Raw genomic sequence first — 18,245 nt, 5'->3', positions numbered from 1 at the left:
TTAGCAGCCTGAAAGATACGTAAATGAAGATCTCTTGTGTTTCTTATTCTCACAGAGGTGCTAACTCACCTGATATCTCTTATTTCTCCTTTCTTTCTCCCTGTTCTTTGTACACTTGACCTTGCCCAAGTTTGCCTCCACATCCCAAATTCTCTGAACTTCCTACCACATTCATTACGTCTTTCTGCCTCAGGCTCTTCACTGTTTGGCTTCTCTGAGCAAGCAAAAGAAGCTTGGGGGTGTGTAAAACCTAGACTTTTGCTGCTACTTGGTGTTTGTGGACTCAGCAGGACATATAGCTCCAGGCTAGGGGATACTAATCCAGCTGATTGGAAGGCAGCTGACATCAGTGCCACCAATGCTGCCTCAAGTACCCAGCCCTGGACTGCCTCACATGTCTCTCTAACCTTTGTAAATTGTTTCCCTCATCTTTACCCTCTTCTGTCTATTTCTCTTCCCAGCGAAAGTCAAATCCAAATGTGGTGCTACGTTCTTCCCTTGTGCAAGCGGGATCCACTGCATCATTGGCCGCTTCCGCTGCAACGGTTTTGAGGACTGTCCTGATGGCAGCGATGAGGAAAACTGCAGTAAGTGGGAGCCTGCTCAGAGCTGAAGTGCTTCTTTTGCTTCCAGCTCATTAAGACTACTTGGAGAGGAGGCATTCGTTAACCTTTAGTTTCTGAGTCTAATATTCTCCCTGTCACTTATGACCCAGATGATCCTTGTGCTTTTTACTTTGTAAATGTCAGCCTCTTGTTATTTTTTTTTTTAAGGTCCAACTCAGTCTTGTTGTGTACAACAGCTGTATGATACTTCAAGCCCCTTTATAACTTTGAAATGAGATTTAAGCTGCATGTTTTCTTTGAGCAAGTTCTCTATACATACTCAGATCTAACTCAAATTGGGCAAATACTGAATATGAATTTAAATTGTTTCACTTTGATTTGCCTTTTCTTGTCACTGAAGAATATGATCTGTTTGTTCATTGACATATTTAGGTTCCTCTGTATATACATATTCTCAAACAACAAGGGTTATTTGGTGAAACAGGTTCTTGCAAAGGAGGAGGTTCTCAAAGTCAGACATGCCTGCCAATGCACTAGCCTGAACTGCTCTTCAGCAGCTGGCAGAGGAGTTGCAGCAGGGAGGTCATCTGAAATGCTACATGGCTCGGGAATAAACTCCTTGTGTGTGGCTAGTTAGTTTGTAAGTCTGTCAGGGCTATCTCAGAGTTGTGAGAAAAGGTTCTGTTTGATCCAGCAGCTCTGCTGTTGTTACCAGGAGGTGGTAAAACTATGAGTCTGTAGGTGGAAGCTTGCAGCAAATACTTGCTCATTCTCTTGTTGGAGCATGCTGAGTTTTCCCTTTTAATGACATTTAAAGTTCAAGGGGAGGACAACAGACAGCAACTTTCAAATATAACAAAAGGAGGGATCTTTACAGTGATCCATCACTGTCTGCTTCTTGGCAGACTTGCCTTTCTTCTTCCTGCTCTGGGGGAAAGCACATGAATATCTCCCCAGGTGCCATCTGTTGTTGGCCTAGAGAGCCTTGCTCAGGCCCCAGGAGGCCTGTGGCAACAAGACAGCACCTCTGTGGAGGAGGTGAAGCTAGAGAGAGGAGATTGAAGGCTAAGGAGATGACTTTGGGCCATGCTAAGCAATAACTGAACTAGAGAGAAGTTTTGACAAAAGTGCTTTGAATCCCTTTGAGATATTGGTCTGACAAGTGACAGGTCTCAACTAAAAATGCACCAGCTTATAGAGGTGGTTATAAAAGACACCATTTCCATGAGTTTGTGGTGTGTAGCTCCAGCAGGGCCTTACTGCTGCTGAGAACCTGCTACTGATCTCCCTCTCGCTCCATGCTGTTGCAGTACGAGCCTGGCATATCCAAATGTCTACTCACTGTTCTGCTTACATAGAGGAACAACACCATAGGCCCTAAAGTGACCTGGAAAATGAGTGTTCTCTGCACGTGTACAGCAGTTTCAGACCAAAGGAGATTTAACATGTGCATGATAAATGTGCTTTTGGAGGAGTTGGAAGTGTTTGTAATAAATACTGCAGGTTCTCTGCATAGCAGACTTTTAAAGTTTTATGGGTTTTTTTAAAGACTCTTACTCTTGAAAGTAAGAACTACCTTAAAAATAGGAAGCCAGCTAGTATTTGGGAACTGTAATCCCCTTTATTATTTTGGCAGAGAAGCACTTTGAAGCAGACAAGGCATCTAAACAGCTTTTTTAAGGTTTTCAATTGGAAAGTTGCATTCTGTTTGAGTCACCTCATTACTGAGCACTGGTGGGAGTTCAGAGAGGAGTGCCAAAGATGATTAAGGGGCAGAGAGATTGATTTACGAGGAGATATTAAGAACTGCTAAATTAGGCATATCACAGCAAAGCAATGACTATGCTGCAAGATAAGGCTATATATGAAGGGTGCAAACACTGATCAAGGAGGGATTGTGTAGTTATTTATGCTGGGCTATTGCAAAGGCAAGAGTGATGACATTAGAAAGGCGAAAACGAAGATGAATATCAAGGAAACCTCCTTGACAGTGAGATGTATTGAAGCTGTGATGTAATCTGCTAGAAGTATTGAAAACTGCACTGCTCCAAGCTTTAAATGAAACTAGACATAGTATCTTACAACATAATAACGCTGGATTTGGTATGGGTGGGAAGTCTGCACTGCCTAAATGAGTCTGCTTAAATATTATGCTGGTTTTCTCTCTGTACAACACTGGACTTTATCTGAAAGCATTTTCTGGATGCTACTGTAATGTACACAGTATTCTTAAAGGAGGAGTTGAAATTAAAACAGTGAGAAGCTGAGAAATGCCAATGTTGACATTGTATCAATTCAAATTAGGGAGGCAAAGGTGGAAAAAGACAGAAGCAGAGGTAAACCACTGCATGGCAGTTCTCAGCCAGGGTTGTTGGCTTGTCTTACAAAACTTGAGCTAATCTGAGTATGTTGTAAGGGAAAACAACAAGCAGTGTTTATGTCAGGCAGTGCTACCTCCATATGTCTTCAGTATGAGCAAATGCTGAGCACCGAACAGTGATAGTGATGGGGGCATTTGTGAAAGTGAACAGAAGGCTCAGCACAACTGTGAGTGGACTGAATCTCTGCTGATTGTAATGAATCTCTCACGAACTGGGAATTTTAGCCCTCTCTGCTTAGAGAGACAAGGTTGATTTGATTGCCAAGTTACTCCCACACATCCAGCAAATGACTAACTGTTGAGTTGTGACCTGTTGTTGATTGCTTAATGGCTATTTCACTGCCTGGGTAAGAGAATTTCTAATGGTAGATCTCACTTTCTCTCTCTGCAGCAGCAAATCCCTTGCTTTGCTCTACTGCCAGATTCCACTGCAAAAATGGCCTTTGCATCGATAAAAGCTTCGTGTGCGACAGTCAGAACAACTGTCAGGACAACAGTGATGAAGAGAGCTGTGAAAACCCTCAAGGTAGGCACAGAGGGGTTCCTTCTGTTCTGCAATGTTACAGCAGCTCCAGTGAATGCAGAACAGGCTCAGCACAAAATAGGATTCCATTGGCTTCCCCCATGTTGGCTAGAGCTATGATTTCCCAGTTCTGCAGGTAATGACAGTGAAACGTGTTGAGTGCGTGTGTGTGCATACAGTTCATTTTGAGTGCTCATAAGACTGGTGTCTTCTTCTCAGAAGTACAAATGTGCTTCTGCAGGAAGTGCTTATAACCTGTGATCCAGTGCTCACTGAAGTTGGTGGGAACCCGTTTAATGAATTCCGTGAGGGATGGATTGGACCCAGAGGGAACAATAACAAAACTTCAGTTTGAAGTGGTGTGGCGGTGTCTTTACCAGATGAGTAAGCCCATGTAGGCTTATAAAGCCTTAGATCTTCACTGCTCAGCTGCTTTCTGAGAGGCATGTTTCACTGCAGGACAAGAATTTATTCCTACCTTTCCTTGTTTCTGTATTTGGAGAAATGGATGAGGACGGGGAAGAAAATCTTAGTTTGATGATTATTGTGTATTGGGTCTCGTGAGAATCTCAAAACATAATCTGACATTTTTTTCATTATGTTCTGAGTCTACCTCTAGTGCTCCTCAGTTTGGTTTCCTATAACTTAATACCACAGTATTTTATAAAACATGAAGTACATGAGAGTGACTTAAGGCTCAAATGATGTGTATTGGGCATCAACTGTGAAATGCTTTAATGTCTGAGTTACTACTGTGAGATCAGAGCAGGCAAAAAACGGGAGTTGGGTATTTGCAGGGGAGATGCAATGTGCGTGGGCTTACAGAAAGCAGGACACATGAAGAGAGATAGAGCAAGGTATGAAGGAAGAAGAAATCAGGGAAGCTGAAGGAGAATGCTTTCAATATCTAGCTGCAATGATGATTTAGTTCTTTGTGGAAGAGGAAATAATTCTGAGCTTAACATGGTGATAAATACTCTTGACAGCTCACAGGGAAAGAGGGAAAACAGCAATGCCAACAGAGCAGGGTTTATAGCAGTAGTATGTGATAGTCTCTTCTATGTTGTTCCTCTGCCCAGCCTGTGAGCTCTTTCCTTTGGCTCCATATGTGAGGGCTGCAGGGGTCATGCTGGGCTCATGGCAGCCTGAGAACACAGCTCTGCTGTGCTCAGAGGGGAGCCCACAGAGTCAGACCTGCCCCTGCCCAGGAGAGACTGGGGCTGCCCTAGTGCTGCTGGCCCTATGCTGAGCACTGAATGTGTTTTCACTACAGGCCTAGAGGCAGACTAATAAGATTAATTTGGGTGGTAAGGTTTCTTGTTGGGTTTCTTTTTCGTTTTGACTTCTGAAGATTAAAGCAGCAGTATTCTTTTCCAAGGTCGGGATAATGCTTCCTCTGCGGATTAATTGGCTGGATTTCCTCCAGGTTGTTTGTTGTCATGACAATCTGCTTTTGAAAGTGACTGTCAGGCTCAGGAAAAGAAAAGAGCTGTATTTCTACCAAGCCTTTACTTTTGTCTCTATCTTTGCTCATTCTGGAAAAGTCAGATTAGTAAGAGAGTAAAGCAAAGTAATTATGTTCCAGCCCTTAAGATTCTGTGATTCTGTGTGTGAAAGAGTCCCAAACAAGGAGGACGGAACTCTCTCATTAGCACCAGAGCAGTGATGGTTTGTGGGCGTTTTGTTGTTAAAAAAAACAAAGATTCCAAGTACAGGGTTGGGAAAGTGAAATGCTGGTTGTGGGGAGCGTGTGTGGTTGCCATTCTGCAACTCAGAACTTCCCTGAGTTGCCATTTCACCATCTGTAAGTGATGCTCCTGTTACCTGTCTTTCAAAGCAATGATTAAGCAGCATAATGTGCTCAACTTCCGATTGGAATGTAAATGATGATTCCTTCTGGAGCTTGCAGCTATGGATGTGTCTGGACAGGTTTCCAACACACCAACTACTCTGTGTTAATTGACAATTAGAGGCTACTGTGGGCAGTCTTTCACTTCTCACAATTCTTTCTACAGCAGATCTAATTAATTACAATGAGTTTCCTGTTAACACAGTACCCAGGAATCCTGGTCATTAACTAGAACTCAAGTGCTCTGGGTACTTGGAGCAAAGCAAATATGTATGGTATTGTAGAATCAAGATAGAGGGTTTTCTTCCCACATGGTAACTTATGTTATTGTGTCAAATGTGGTAGCTTTAGTTCAATGTCACTGAATGTAGTCTGATATCAGAGATTGCCCTTGTGTTCTGTTTTTTGATATAAATGTGTGTTGATTTAGAAATCATTTTGCTTCTGAACTGATGTATGATAGTGTCATCACTACCATTGAACAAACAGGGAAGAGGGGGCATAGATGGGCTAAACAAAATGCCCCTAGAGTGATGTCCTGGCTGGTTGGGGTAGAGATTCATCCTGCCTATCTGCTTCAGGGGGTGTCAGGAGTCAAACAGTTTGCAAATATTTGATTGAGATACTATGGTAACACATGGAACAGAAGTGTGAATTATTAATTGGTACTTTGCTTTCCTCCTGCTCTTGGGTATACTGACAAGCTTTTTAGATTAACACCTCTTCCTACTCTTCCATGAACTTCAAATGCCTCCTTTATCCTGCTGTCGTCACTGGAAAGCTCCAATAACATATCAGTTTGGTTTGTGTCAGATACTCTTCCACGCATAAAGATTCTTTCTATCAAGAAGGGGCACTGCAGGCCAGTAAAACAGGAATGTGACCCCTGACTGAAAAATGAGAATGTGCTGTCCTGGATGAGTAACAGCTTTGCATGCTGCAGTGTGAGAAGAACCTGAAGCTGGAAGGTGATAGAGATTGATTTCAGTTGTAAGCAGGGGTGGAATCGTTTGAGGGGAAGGAGGCAGAAGCCCCAGGATTTATTCGTGAAAATGGGATGAAGGTATAATTATTGAGAACAAGTTCCTACCCTCCTTTCTCCTACCATTGGTAAATGAGCATTGTAGCTGCAATGGTGAGCTTCAGAGCTGTTCCTTCAGTCCCACCCCAGCTATGCTTTGGTCATCTCTGCTTTCCAGCACTAAAGTAGTACAGCCCGACATTTCAGTCTGGAACATGGTATACTCATCAAAGTGTGTGCCTGAGTCCTGGGACTGGGTGGAGGATATGACTGCTTGCATTAGCCACACCAGACACAGATACGGGTTGCTCTTTCCTAGGGCATTGTTCCAGTCATGGGAAGTCTCTGCTTTTGTTCTATACTTAATGGACCTTACTCCAGGAAAATTCTTCTTCCCTATATTATTTCTTTCCCCTCTTACTCCTTTAAGAGCTCTCCCTGTGCCTAGAGTTAGCTGACAGTGCTGATTGTCTGCAGCAGCTACTCTGGGTATACTCCTCAGGCAGCCTGTCACTGGGGGCATTTCCTGCTCTGCCACAGGCATCCACTCAGTTGGAAGGCAGTTCCTCCTCCTTAATATTTTGCAACCATGTATATTTGTTCAGCTCTAGGACTGTATTTAATTTCTTCACTTAATTGCTTTTTATCAAGATGTCTTCAGAGTGATTGTTCCTGTAGTTTCTCCTCCATTTTGTATGTTTAGTCTAGAAAGCTGTAACTCCAACAAGACCATGCTGGATACTTGGATTCAAACCCCTTTTCCTTTCCTGGTCCTTCTTTTCTTTCCTTCTAAGTTTGCTAAATACCTTTATTAGCTCAAACTGTCTTGCCTAGGACAAGGGGTTTTGTTGCTGCAAGTCCCTCTGACTGGTGCTGTTAGAGAGGCTCTTGGCTTCAATCACGTTCCTACAATTCCAGCTCTCCTGTTGTTAGTAAAGAGTTCTGTTGTGCTCCAGTTATAAACCAAATGCTTTGCAAGTGTCTTGAAGTTGGTTCCTGCCATGTGTTCCTGCAGTGTATGTGATTGTGTCCACTGTCACACATGTGGATATGTCCTTTTTTTAATCTTTGCATATTTTTCATTGATTTTTGTTGCTAGGACTTTTATATACCCCAATATTCTAAAACAGATTTAGAAGATACACAGTTGTCAGAAATTTCTGTTCTTTCTGCTGTGACATGTATGAATTGCTTGTATAAAAATTGTCAGCTTATTAAAAAATGAAAAATCTGACCCTGTGTCAAACAAATGGAAAGGAGTTCAAAAGGCTGACTTGTTAAAATTAATCTTTACTAGATAATATAAACCTTGTAATGATAATTTCTGTGGGTGTAGGTATAAGTGAGATGAGGTTGGGAAGGGACTGGCTGTAATGGTAAACACTCTGGCCAACTGCTGGTGTTTGCACAATTGAGGTGCAATGCAAAATGGGGTTTAGAACTGACAGCCAAGTGGAACAGACGAACTCTAAATTTCAAGGAAACACCACAAAATCTAATTTATGAAACGTAAATAGCTCCCAGAACATCTTGCTCTGTATGCAACTTGTAACTAGCCCTTTGCATGTGGCAGATGGGTACCACAGCATCTGGGAATTTCAGAATTTCACTTAGACATCCCAAAGCTTTGTGGTCTGATCCTGACTGCACACATTTCCTTTTACTGAGTCTCTCTTTGAGTCATTATTGACTCAGCCTGTAAACTGCCCTTGTGGCCAAGAAGGTCAATGACATCCTGGGATGCATCAAGAAGAGTGTGGCCAGCAGGTCAAGGGAGGCACTGCTCCCCCTCTCCTCTGCCCTTATGAGGCCTGGAGTCCTGTGTCCAGTTCTGGGATCCTCAGCTGAAGAGGGACAGAGAACTTGTGGAGATCTCGAGTCCAATGCAGGGCCAGCAAGATGATCAGGGGACTGGAACATCTTTCATATGAGGAAAGGCTGTGAGAACCCGGGCTGTTTAGTCTGGAGAAGAGGAGATTGAGGGGGGATCTTATTAATATTTACAAATATCTAATTGATGGGTATTAGGAGGTTGGGGCATTCCTTTTTTCTGTTGTATCTAGGAACAGGACAAGGGGTAATTGGATGAAGCTGAAACACAAAAAGTTCCACTTAAATATAAGAAAAAACTATTTCACTGTGAGGATGAGGGAGCCCTGGCACAGGCTGCCCAGAGGGGTTGTGGAGGCTCCTTCCTTGGAGGTCTTCAAGACCCGCCTGGACAAGTTCCTATGCAACCTGATCTAGGTTGACCTGCTTCTGCAGGGAGGTTGGACTAGATGATTTCTAAAGTTCCCTTACAACCTCTACCATTCTATGACTCTATGTTTCTAACTGAAGTTGAACTTGCAATTATTGTGCATCTGCTTAGTGTAGATTTAGCCTACAGCAGGAATTTAATACTCAGAGGCAGACTAAATAGAAGCAGAAACCTAAGGAAGGATATAAATAAAATGTCACATTGTTTTATTAAATGAAGGCTTTGCCTGAGCATATTAGCTCTCTAGTATCCCTGTTTTATAATACTTGCTAGATGGAAATTTTTTTGTCAGCTATGAATTCCTTCTCTTCTTTATTCCTCCATTCCCCGTTAAAGTCCAGGCTGCTGCTTCTTTTCTTTTTCTCTCATAAGATTATTTATTATTGAGCAATTAGTCTCATCTCCATCCCAGGAAAGGTGATGGAACAGCTTATCCTGGGGGCTGTCTCCAGGCATGTAATGGACAAAAGGGTCATTAGGAGAAGTCAACAAGGTTTTTTACCAAAGGGAAGTCATGTTTCGCCAACCTGACAGCCTTTAATAAAGATGTAACCATGTGGATAGATGGCGGCAGTGTAGTGGATGTGGTTTATGTTGATTTCAGTAAAGCATTTGACATTGTCTCCCACAGCATCCTCACAGAAAAACTGAGAAGGTGTGCACTGGATGATCAGGTAGTGAGGTGGATTGTTAACTGGTTGAAGGGAAGAAGGCAGAGAGTTGTGTTCAATGGGGCAGGGTCTAGTTGGAGGCCTGTGTCTAGTGGAGTCCCTCAGGAGTCAGTGCTGGGACTAGTACTGTTTAATATATTCATTAATGACCTTGATGAGGGAACAGAGGGCACTGTCAGCAAGTTTACTGAGGATACGAAACTGAGGGGAGTGTCTGACACACCAGATGTCTGTGCTGCCACTCAATGAGAGCTGGACAGGCTGGAGAGTTGGGTGGGGAGAAATCTAATGAATTCAACAAGGGCAAGTGTAGAGTCTTGCATATGGGAAAGAACAACCCCATGTACCAGTACAGGTTGGGGAATGAACTGTTAGAGAGCAGTGTAGGGGAAAGGGACCTGGGGTTCTTGGTGGACAGCAGGATGACCATGAGCCAGCAATGTGCCTTTGTGGCCAAGAAGGCCAATGGCATCCTGGGATGTGTTGGGGGGAGGGCAGTAGATCGATAGATTCTCCTCCCCCTCTACCCTCCCCTTGTGAGACCACATCTGGAATATTGTGTTCAGTTCTGGGCCCTTCAGTTCAAGAAGGACAGGGAGCTGCTGGAGAGAGTTCAGCACAGGGCCACAAAGCTGATGAAGGGAGTGGAGCATCTCCCTTATGATGAAAGGCTGAGGGAGCTGGGCTCAATAGCTTGGAGGAGACTGAGGAGTGACCTCATTACTGTTTACAAATACGTAGAGGACGATAGAGCCAGGCTGTTCTCAGTGATGTCCAATAATAGGACAAGGGGCAATGGGTCCAAGCTGGAACATAAAAGGTTCCAAAGGAACATAAGGAAAAACTTCTTCACTGTGAGGGTGACAGAGCACTGGAACAGGCTGCCCAGAGGCATTGTGGAGTCTCCTTCTCTGGAGACATTGAAACCTACTGTAATGGTTTAGGCCCATCAGGGCACAAAAGACCACAATTAGACTCAATTATCAAAGACTTGAGAATTGCCAACGGTCAGGGAGGGCTTAATTGCCGCTTATGGTCCAGGACAAAACAGAGCAGGGTACTCGGCTTGGGGAAGAAAACAGAAAATAATTTAATGCAACACCAACTAAAGCAGAACCATAAAACCTCAAAACATAACCAACACAAAACAACACAGAGTGGTACAATGATGAAGAGTACAACCAGCTCCTTAAAGAGCACCTTCGCCCTACCCCTCCCCTCTTCTCGGGCTCAGAGCCCTGATCCCGGTGTCTTTATCTACTCTCACGCTGAACGGCTCAGAGGGCAGGGAATGGGGGTTTCAGTCAGTCTGTTCCTGATGGCTTCTGTCGCTTGTCTCTCCTCAGGGCAGGAGGGCTCCGCACCAGTCCTCCTTGCATGTCTGTGGGATACCTCACACACACAGCAGCCCTGCATGGGCTGCTCCAATGTGTGTTCATCCCAAAGGCTGCAGCTCCTCTCTGCCTCTCGTGTGGGACTGCTCTGTGGCACGCAGGAACCAGCACGGCCTGCACCATGGCCACCTCCTCACACAGTCTCTTGCGTGTCTGGATGCACTCACACGGAGCTGCTGGTGGCTCTCAGTCCTGCCATTGCCCTCCATGAGTTGCAGGGGCACAGCCTGTGTTCTCACCATGGGTTGCAGAGGGGTCTCTGGTCTGGTGTTCCTCTTTCCTTCCTCCTTCTCTGACTGTGGGGTCTGCATGGTCGCCTCCATCTTGTACCACTCTTACACCTCCTCCCAAGCACTTCAAATTCTTGTCCTTAAGTAGTGATGGCAGAGGCGCCAGATTGGCCCAGCCGGGCCGGAGGTGGGTCTGAACCCAAGAGCCGGGGGAGAGTCCGCAAACTCTTTACCGGGTCTTCACTGCAACCCCCTCCCCGTTACCACGCAAAACCAGCTCCTTGCTAAACCATGACACCCGCCTTGACAAGTTCCTGTGTGACCTACTCTAGGTGGTCCTGCTCTGGTTTGGGAGTTGGACTAGATGATCTTTTGAGGTCCCTTCCAGCCCTTAGGATTCTGTGATTCTTTGTGGGATTCTTGTCAAGAAAAAAAAAATGACCTATTTGCACAGAGACCAAAAGTAGGGTGAGTTACAGCAGACAGATGTTCATGTGAGTTGGTACTGATATTTCAGATGACTGATAAGTTTGTCTGCGCACACCTTTCAATGGCATGCGGAGTCCACGAGCCTTGCTGCCTCCCAAACAGTCCATCCTTCCTAAAATTAATGACTGATCACTTCATTTGAACAGCAGGTGATAACAAAGGTGTTAGTGTAGATGGTCCCAGACTCACTCAGAAGTGTGATAACTTTTGAGTGGGACTGAGAAAGGAATTCGTACTTCATTGTGTATGGAGGCTTTGCAATAGCAGTAGTTGTAAAACAGATGTGAGGATCTTGGGTAGAGGCCCAGGCACCTGGTATGAGGGGATTTGAGTCGCCAAGTTGCGCAGCTTCCTCAGCTCGTGAAGGAAAGTGCCGGGGTTTTTGCAGAACAAGCGGGTGTACCTGAGGAAGGGGCTCATTATGGATCAGCACGTTGTTCCTGCAGGCACTTTGGCCTAGCATTTTGGCAGAAGAACAATAGACATGATGCCCGAATGTTAGGCCACTGCTTTTTGGAGAGCAGCTGTTCTATTAAAAGCAACTGTAATGCAGAAATAGACAAGCAGTGGCTTCAGATGTTCAAATGGGTAACAAACTTACTGAAAGAGTGTTTGTAGATTTGGAAGGTGCTTGATCAAAGGTTCAGGCCACCTTTGATGGCTTGAAGCTCAAAGCAGTTATCAGCAGATGATGACTTGGCTAGTGTAAAAATCAGTAAATGTCATGGAGTTTTTTCTCAACTGTGCAGAAATGAAATACAAATTCTTAATAATTGTGTCCAGATATTCTCACCTTCACTGCATGCTGCTTATGGCTAATTAACAGTTCCAGAAAAAGGTGATGACATGATTACCCAGTTTCTTTACCTACTTCATGCTCTGTAGAGGAAGAAAAATTAAAAATAAAGGACGCTCTTTTTGTCCCCATTGTTCTTGGGCTAATTAAAATCTCACTTGATCTCTCATTAGCAAAAATAAATTCCTTTCAAATACTTTTTCCTCAAATTTTTTATCAGCTTGTAGAACATGCCCACTCCTTCACACTATGCCCTGCCTACTGAATTGCATTAACTTTTCAGGGAAGTCAGTCGTTGAATTGTGCAGAAGGCCCCCGTTGCTGGACTGTAGATGCCAACTGCCAGTGTTTCTGCTGTCAGTGGGGGCAATCCAAATAAAAGGCACAGATGTTAATCTTTGACTTGTATTTGTATGGTTTTTTGTATGTTTGTATGAAAATGGTAGTTGTCATGGCAAACGTGTGTCATGGTGAGACACAGCAAATGTCTCTAGGATTAAGGGCTGAAGAAAAGCACTAGCTAGCAGAGTGGGAGTTAGCTTGGCTGTCTCCTCTGTTTCCAGACATACCCATAATCCATCAGACCAGCCTGCCCAGCCTTTAATTCCACTTCCAAGCCCTGCTGGAAGTGTGCTTGGCCCTTTCAACAGGTCTGGCCTGTCAGCCCTGCACTTCCAGCCATGGCAAACCTTGTTGTTTAGCCAGTTGGTTAACGTGAGTCATAGATTGAGGCATTATCACTTAGCTAAATTGAGCTTTGACACCAGCCCATGTTAACCAGGGCAGCAGAATGTCTGAGGGTAATTTAAGCTTCAGTGCCTTTGTAAATCTTGGCCTGGCATTGTTCTGTCTGTAACCACTAGTTAGAAAGGATTTCTCAAGGTGAACTATTGAGGAAGGGCAGAGGGCACAAGAGTTTTCTTTTCTTGCTGTTTAGGAGTTGGGATGTGGAATTTTTGCATAGCAGTGAAATTGAGTAGAAGACCAGCTTTGCCATTCAGACTTGTTTGAGCAGGGCAAACGGATCTGTGTCCTGTGTGTCAGACTTCAGAGTGTAGGGGTTGGTTGGTTTGGCTTTTCTCCCTGTGGATGCCAGCAGTAAATCAGTTATATCTGGGAATAATTTGTGACATATGATCTCTCTCAAAGCTCATGTGTATATTCTTACTGAAATGCAAAACCACAAGCAAAGCCAACATGACCAGGTGTAGAAGTGTCTCTGTTCAGATGTTGCAGCAGTTTAATACATATTTAGCTATGTAATTGACCTAAAGCAGCGTGTTTTCAGTGTAGACAGTCTGCTGAAAAGTTTTACTGACATCTGCTCAAGGAGAATAAATGCAGTGACTGCGAGTCAGCCAGATGTCTCCAGTTAGAAACTGCTGGTGCAATGCACTTGACACGTAGGAAGGAGAGCAGCTGGAAATGCAGGATTGCCCTCAGAAGCGGAGGTGACTCCATATGTGCGGGAGCTTGAGAAGTCTGGTCACTTTGTGTGTGTTATTTTGAGAAATATTTGCTTAGAGTAACTCTGGATTTTCTCCGAGTGGTTTCATTGCACTGCCATAGCTGCAATTTTACTCTGCCTTAGAGAAAATATGATGTTATGTCATCGTATAGAAGAAGTAAGGGCATGGAAAACTGAATTTTGGGTGCAATACCTCACAACTGAGGTGCTGTTAATATCAAAGTGATCTCACTGAGTCTTCATGTGCACTCCTTCCAAATGCTGGTCCTGGACAGATGAGTGGAAGCGTGAGCTTTCTCTGTCTGAAGCAAATGGCATTTGTGTTTCTTTATTGCAGGTAACACTTAAGTTGCTATACCAGTGTGCTGCATTCACTGTGGAGCACAAGTTGCTTCAGGGTAATTTTTAAACCCTGAGCAAGCTGCCAGCCAAGGTTCCAGAGAAAGGTATGTCACCTTGCCTGATCTAAAACTAGCAAGTGAAACTTGATAAGCAAGTTAGATTGCCACAAAAAAGCAAGTTTCTTGCCAGGCTGGAGATTAAGCCAAGATTTATTCTCAGCCAAGCATTTCAATACCTGTAAATCTGTGAAGGATGAGGCTGTTGAATTTTAGTTTTCCCTTCTTTGCTGCTCTTGCATTAAAACTTTGTAGTGGTTTTACCTGGGCCAGGTTTTTTGGTAGCGGGGGGGTAGTCTACAGGGGTGGCTTCTTTAAACAAAGAGCTGCCAGAAGCTTCCCCTGTAGCTCATAGGGTTAGGGCCAGCCAGTTCTAAGCTGGACCCTGCACCTGACCCAGGCCTGGACAATTAGTGAATAAAATGTTTGAGAAGAAGTTGTTGAGCAGTTGCTAAACTGCAGTAGCAATAGGGAGTGAGAATGTGAATACATCTCTGCAGGCACCAAGGTCAGTGGAGAAGGAGGGGGAGCAGGGTGCTTAGGCCCTGGAAGAAAGGCTCCCCTGTGACCTGTGGTGAGGACCACGGTGAAGCAGGTTGTCCCCCTGCAGTCCATGGAGGCCACCGGGAAGCAGAGACCCACTCGCAGCCTGTGGAGGACCCCACACTGGAGCAGGTGGATGCCTGAAGGAGGCTGTGACTCCGTGGGAGGCTCACCCTGGAGCAAGTTCCTGGCAGGACTTGCGAGTCCATGAGCGAGGTGCCCATGCCAGAGCAGGTTTGCTGTCAGGACTTGTGATCCTGTGAGAGACCCACACTGGAGCAGTTGGTACCTGAAGGACTGTTCTCCTGGTAGATGACCCACGCTGGGGCAATGTATGTGTGTGTGTGTGAAGAGTTGCCCCGGTGGGAGGCTCCATGCCGGAGCAGTTCATGAGCAGCTGCAGCCCATGGGAGGGACCCATGCTGGAGAAGTTCATGAGGGACTGTCTCTCACACTGTAGCAGTGGGAAGTGTGATGAGGCCTCCCCCTGAGAAGAAGCAGTAGCAAAGTCCATCTGTAAGGAACTGACTGCAACCCCCCTTCCCTGTGCCACTGGGGGGAAAGGAAGGGGAGTCCTGTGAAGAGGGAGATGTGGGGGGAGGTGTTTTTAAGACTGTTTTATTTCTCATTTCCTGTTCTTATTGTTCCTTCAATAAATCAAACATTTTTCTCCCTGAGTCTGGTTTGCCCATGGTGCTAATTGCTGAGTGGTCTCTCTGTCCTTATCTCTACTCACAAGCCGTTTGTTATATTTATCGCTCTCTCCTGTCTAGTTTAGGAGGGGGAGTGATATTATGAGTTGGTGGACACCAGGCTAAACCACCACAAACTTGTGTCCCAGAGTCTGCTCAAGCTTCCCAGGAAAGCTGGGCAGCACAGAGGATTTTCTTCTACCTGCTGGAAATGATGAAGTGGTGAGAGACATCGTGGCAGGCTTTAGCCTGTGTGCTGTTCCCTGAGTGTACCAAACTAACTCGTGCTCCCATCTTACACTACCAGATATTCTGTGCTAAATTGCTAGAAAGGATCATGTTAAAAATCCATATTTATGAGGGATGCTAAAAAAATTAAGCAATTACATGGTGTTAAATTACATAAACATCAACATGCAATGGGAATTAGAAGCTGAATAATTAATTTTCTGTTTATTTGTAATATAGAGTATATGCAAACAGTAAAACCTGGAGAGCCAGCAGAGTGGGAGGAGTGTGGAGGGTACAGTGCCATAAAGTGCTTTTAGTATCTCTGTTTAACATCAGATGTCAAGGCAGTGATTGACTGTTGGGGAGGTACAGACCAGGGGAGTTGGAGATTGGGTGCAGAAGGCCTATTTGTACCTGGATCCTCTTGGTTAAGTAGCATTTCCACTATCATGGCTGAAGGTTGGGACGATGAAGTGCCTCATCCTGTGTCCCAAGCGCCTCTGCTACCTGGTGCTTCCTGCTCTCAGCCTGGGAAATGACCTTGGGCATTTTGGGTTAAAGGCTGTCCAGTGCCTGGTCTCTGTTTTACAGGTAAAGAATACCAAACTTTGAACTTCTGAAAACTTTGTGAAAGATTATAAAGTCATTTGAAAAAAATAGATATCATAAAGTCATTTCTGAATATTATCTGTCACCTGAAGGGCAACCAGTCACTGTGGGGTCTGGACATTGTGCAGAGTTAGATCCTCCCAGGCTTCAAAGCAGAAGTTTTCAGGGCTTTCTTTATTCTGTCAACATTATTGTACCACAGGAACTGCAGTGATTACCAGCTAGTTCTGAAGTGGCAGTAGTTCTGAGGATCTGGTGGTATTGTTGAGAGGTTAGGAAATGTGTTACAGGGCACTAAAACCTGTGGGAGTTAAACACTAGCTTGTTCCTTTTGTTGAACTATTTGTTCTTGGGTGTCATTTCCTAGGCCCACACATGCTGCCCAGATACCAAACACTAGCTTCACCTTATTGAAGGCTGGTCAGGAAGTGCTGCTCACGATGTGCTGCTCACGATTTACCTTCTGCAGGAGAAGCCTTAGGATTGTCCTCTCATGCAGCAAATTCTAGAGCTGACAGTTTTCCTGGAGAAAGATTTCCTGAACTAGAATGTGAACTATGGTGTCAGTGGTGGCTGGAGCCTTGCTGACAGGTTTGCAAAGAGGCAGCTTGAGGGAAAGGGATCGTTATGTACAATTAAATGGAAGCTCTGCAAGGTATTTGGCACCAATGCTTGCAAGAACCCATAGCTGTAGGAATGCTGTATAGGAAAAAGAGTATCCTTCCAGTAAGTGACTGTCAAATTTAATTTTCTTTTTTCATACTCTAAAAACAGGAAACAGTGAGGTTGTGACTTGAAGAAAGCAATGCTGTGGGGGAAGCTGTATCCTTCCTTAGTAACTGAATGGCTGTGATAAACCAGCAAAAGGTGGATGAGGAGACCATACATTCTGTTCAAAAGCTAACAGATTTTTTCCTGTTGTTTTGCTTGCTATTAAAGCCGAATTTGTCAAACCAGACTGGAAGAGGTATGTTGGTGATCTGTTAGATAGTGAGATGGTGATCATCAGCAGGATGGCTACAGCAGGTATGAGAGGACTGAGGCAGCTGTTGGGATGAAAATGAGACATGGTGGCAGTGAGCAGAGCCGGATTTGTAAACAAAGGGAGGAGATCATAGGGCTGAGACCTTGCTCCTATATTTATCATTTTTTTTAAAGTTGTTTTATGAAAGGATCACTGGGACATAGTCTTATCATTTGTTATTGCGTGGGTGCCATCTTATATAGTTAAGACTGAGAGGGTGGTAACCTTCTGCTCTTACTTAAACACAATTGGTTTTGTGATGAATCAGTTGCCACATTCCTGAGCCCAAATTCTTACTCTTTCCATGGAGCTCACAGCACAAGTGGGATTCAGTCACAGAGTATTTGCAGAAGCCAGTGTTGGTGTCTCCCATATTTTCCAGTCTGCCTTTTCCACTACAATATATAAATCCCAGAGAGGTCCCATATGAGGTCAGATTCTAGTCATGACTGATAATTGCAAGAAAATATCCAGAGAGTACCTTCCTGGCCAAGCTAGTGTAATTCAAGCCTCCATATGTGAAGGAGTGCTGACTGGAGGGGCCTGAGGAAAGGTGCAGGAGCAGAGCTGTGAGCTTGCCTGTTGCAGAGGGATCACAGCACAATGCCTTTGCAAGCTCTGCAGCCCATCTGAAATGGAAGCCAAGCAACGTGGAAAAATACTGTGAAATGATTTAACCTTTGAATAATGAATTTCCCAGGAAGGTACAAGGAATGCTCTGGTCTGTGCCTTTCTTACCTGTGCATCAGTAATGTAGTCAGTCTTTCCAGAAAGCAGAGTATAAATATACTGAACCTGTTCCCTGTGCCCTTTCATTCATTGTGTCGCCCTCACCATATTCTCTACTTTCTCTTGTTGGAAAAACTCTTGAAGCAGTTTGAGTTTTTGTTTGTAAAGAAATTAAGTCATATTTGTGCTTCCTCGTGTTGGCTTTTTATTGAATTGCCTTGTTTTCTGTAATCCATCACTTGCTCTGTTTCCTTGCTTTCTGGTTTCAGTCTCTCTTCAGTTTTTGTATCATGCTCCTTCTTGATGTGTTTGTTTTTATCTTTTCTGGAGGCATCAAACAAGGAATTCTACATTAAAGCCATATTCAGACTT

The 18,245-nt window shown here is 44.4% G+C and overlaps 1 protein-coding gene across 3 annotated transcripts in view; it reads left to right on the top strand.

Moving 5' to 3' along the window:
• LDLRAD3 (low density lipoprotein receptor class A domain containing 3) overlaps window positions 1-18,245 on the top strand; it is a 116,528-nt gene that overhangs the window by 52,204 nt on the left and 46,079 nt on the right. For 2 of the 3 annotated variants that reach the window (XM_061998514.1, XM_061998513.1), the window contains exons 3-4: window positions 462-587; window positions 3,338-3,472. In XM_061998514.1, coding sequence (XP_061854498.1) covers window positions 462-587; window positions 3,338-3,472 — 261 coding nt within the window. The remainder of the gene's footprint in view (window positions 1-461; window positions 588-3,337; window positions 3,473-18,245) is intronic. The other variant, XM_061998516.1, reaches the window with a different exon arrangement.

Source organism: Colius striatus, chromosome 6 (genome assembly GCF_028858725.1).
Source record: "Colius striatus isolate bColStr4 chromosome 6, bColStr4.1.hap1, whole genome shotgun sequence".
In the NCBI taxonomy this organism is placed as follows: Eukaryota; Metazoa; Chordata; class Aves; order Coliiformes; family Coliidae; genus Colius; species Colius striatus.
This window is presented reverse-complemented; position numbering and strand designations above follow the sequence as displayed.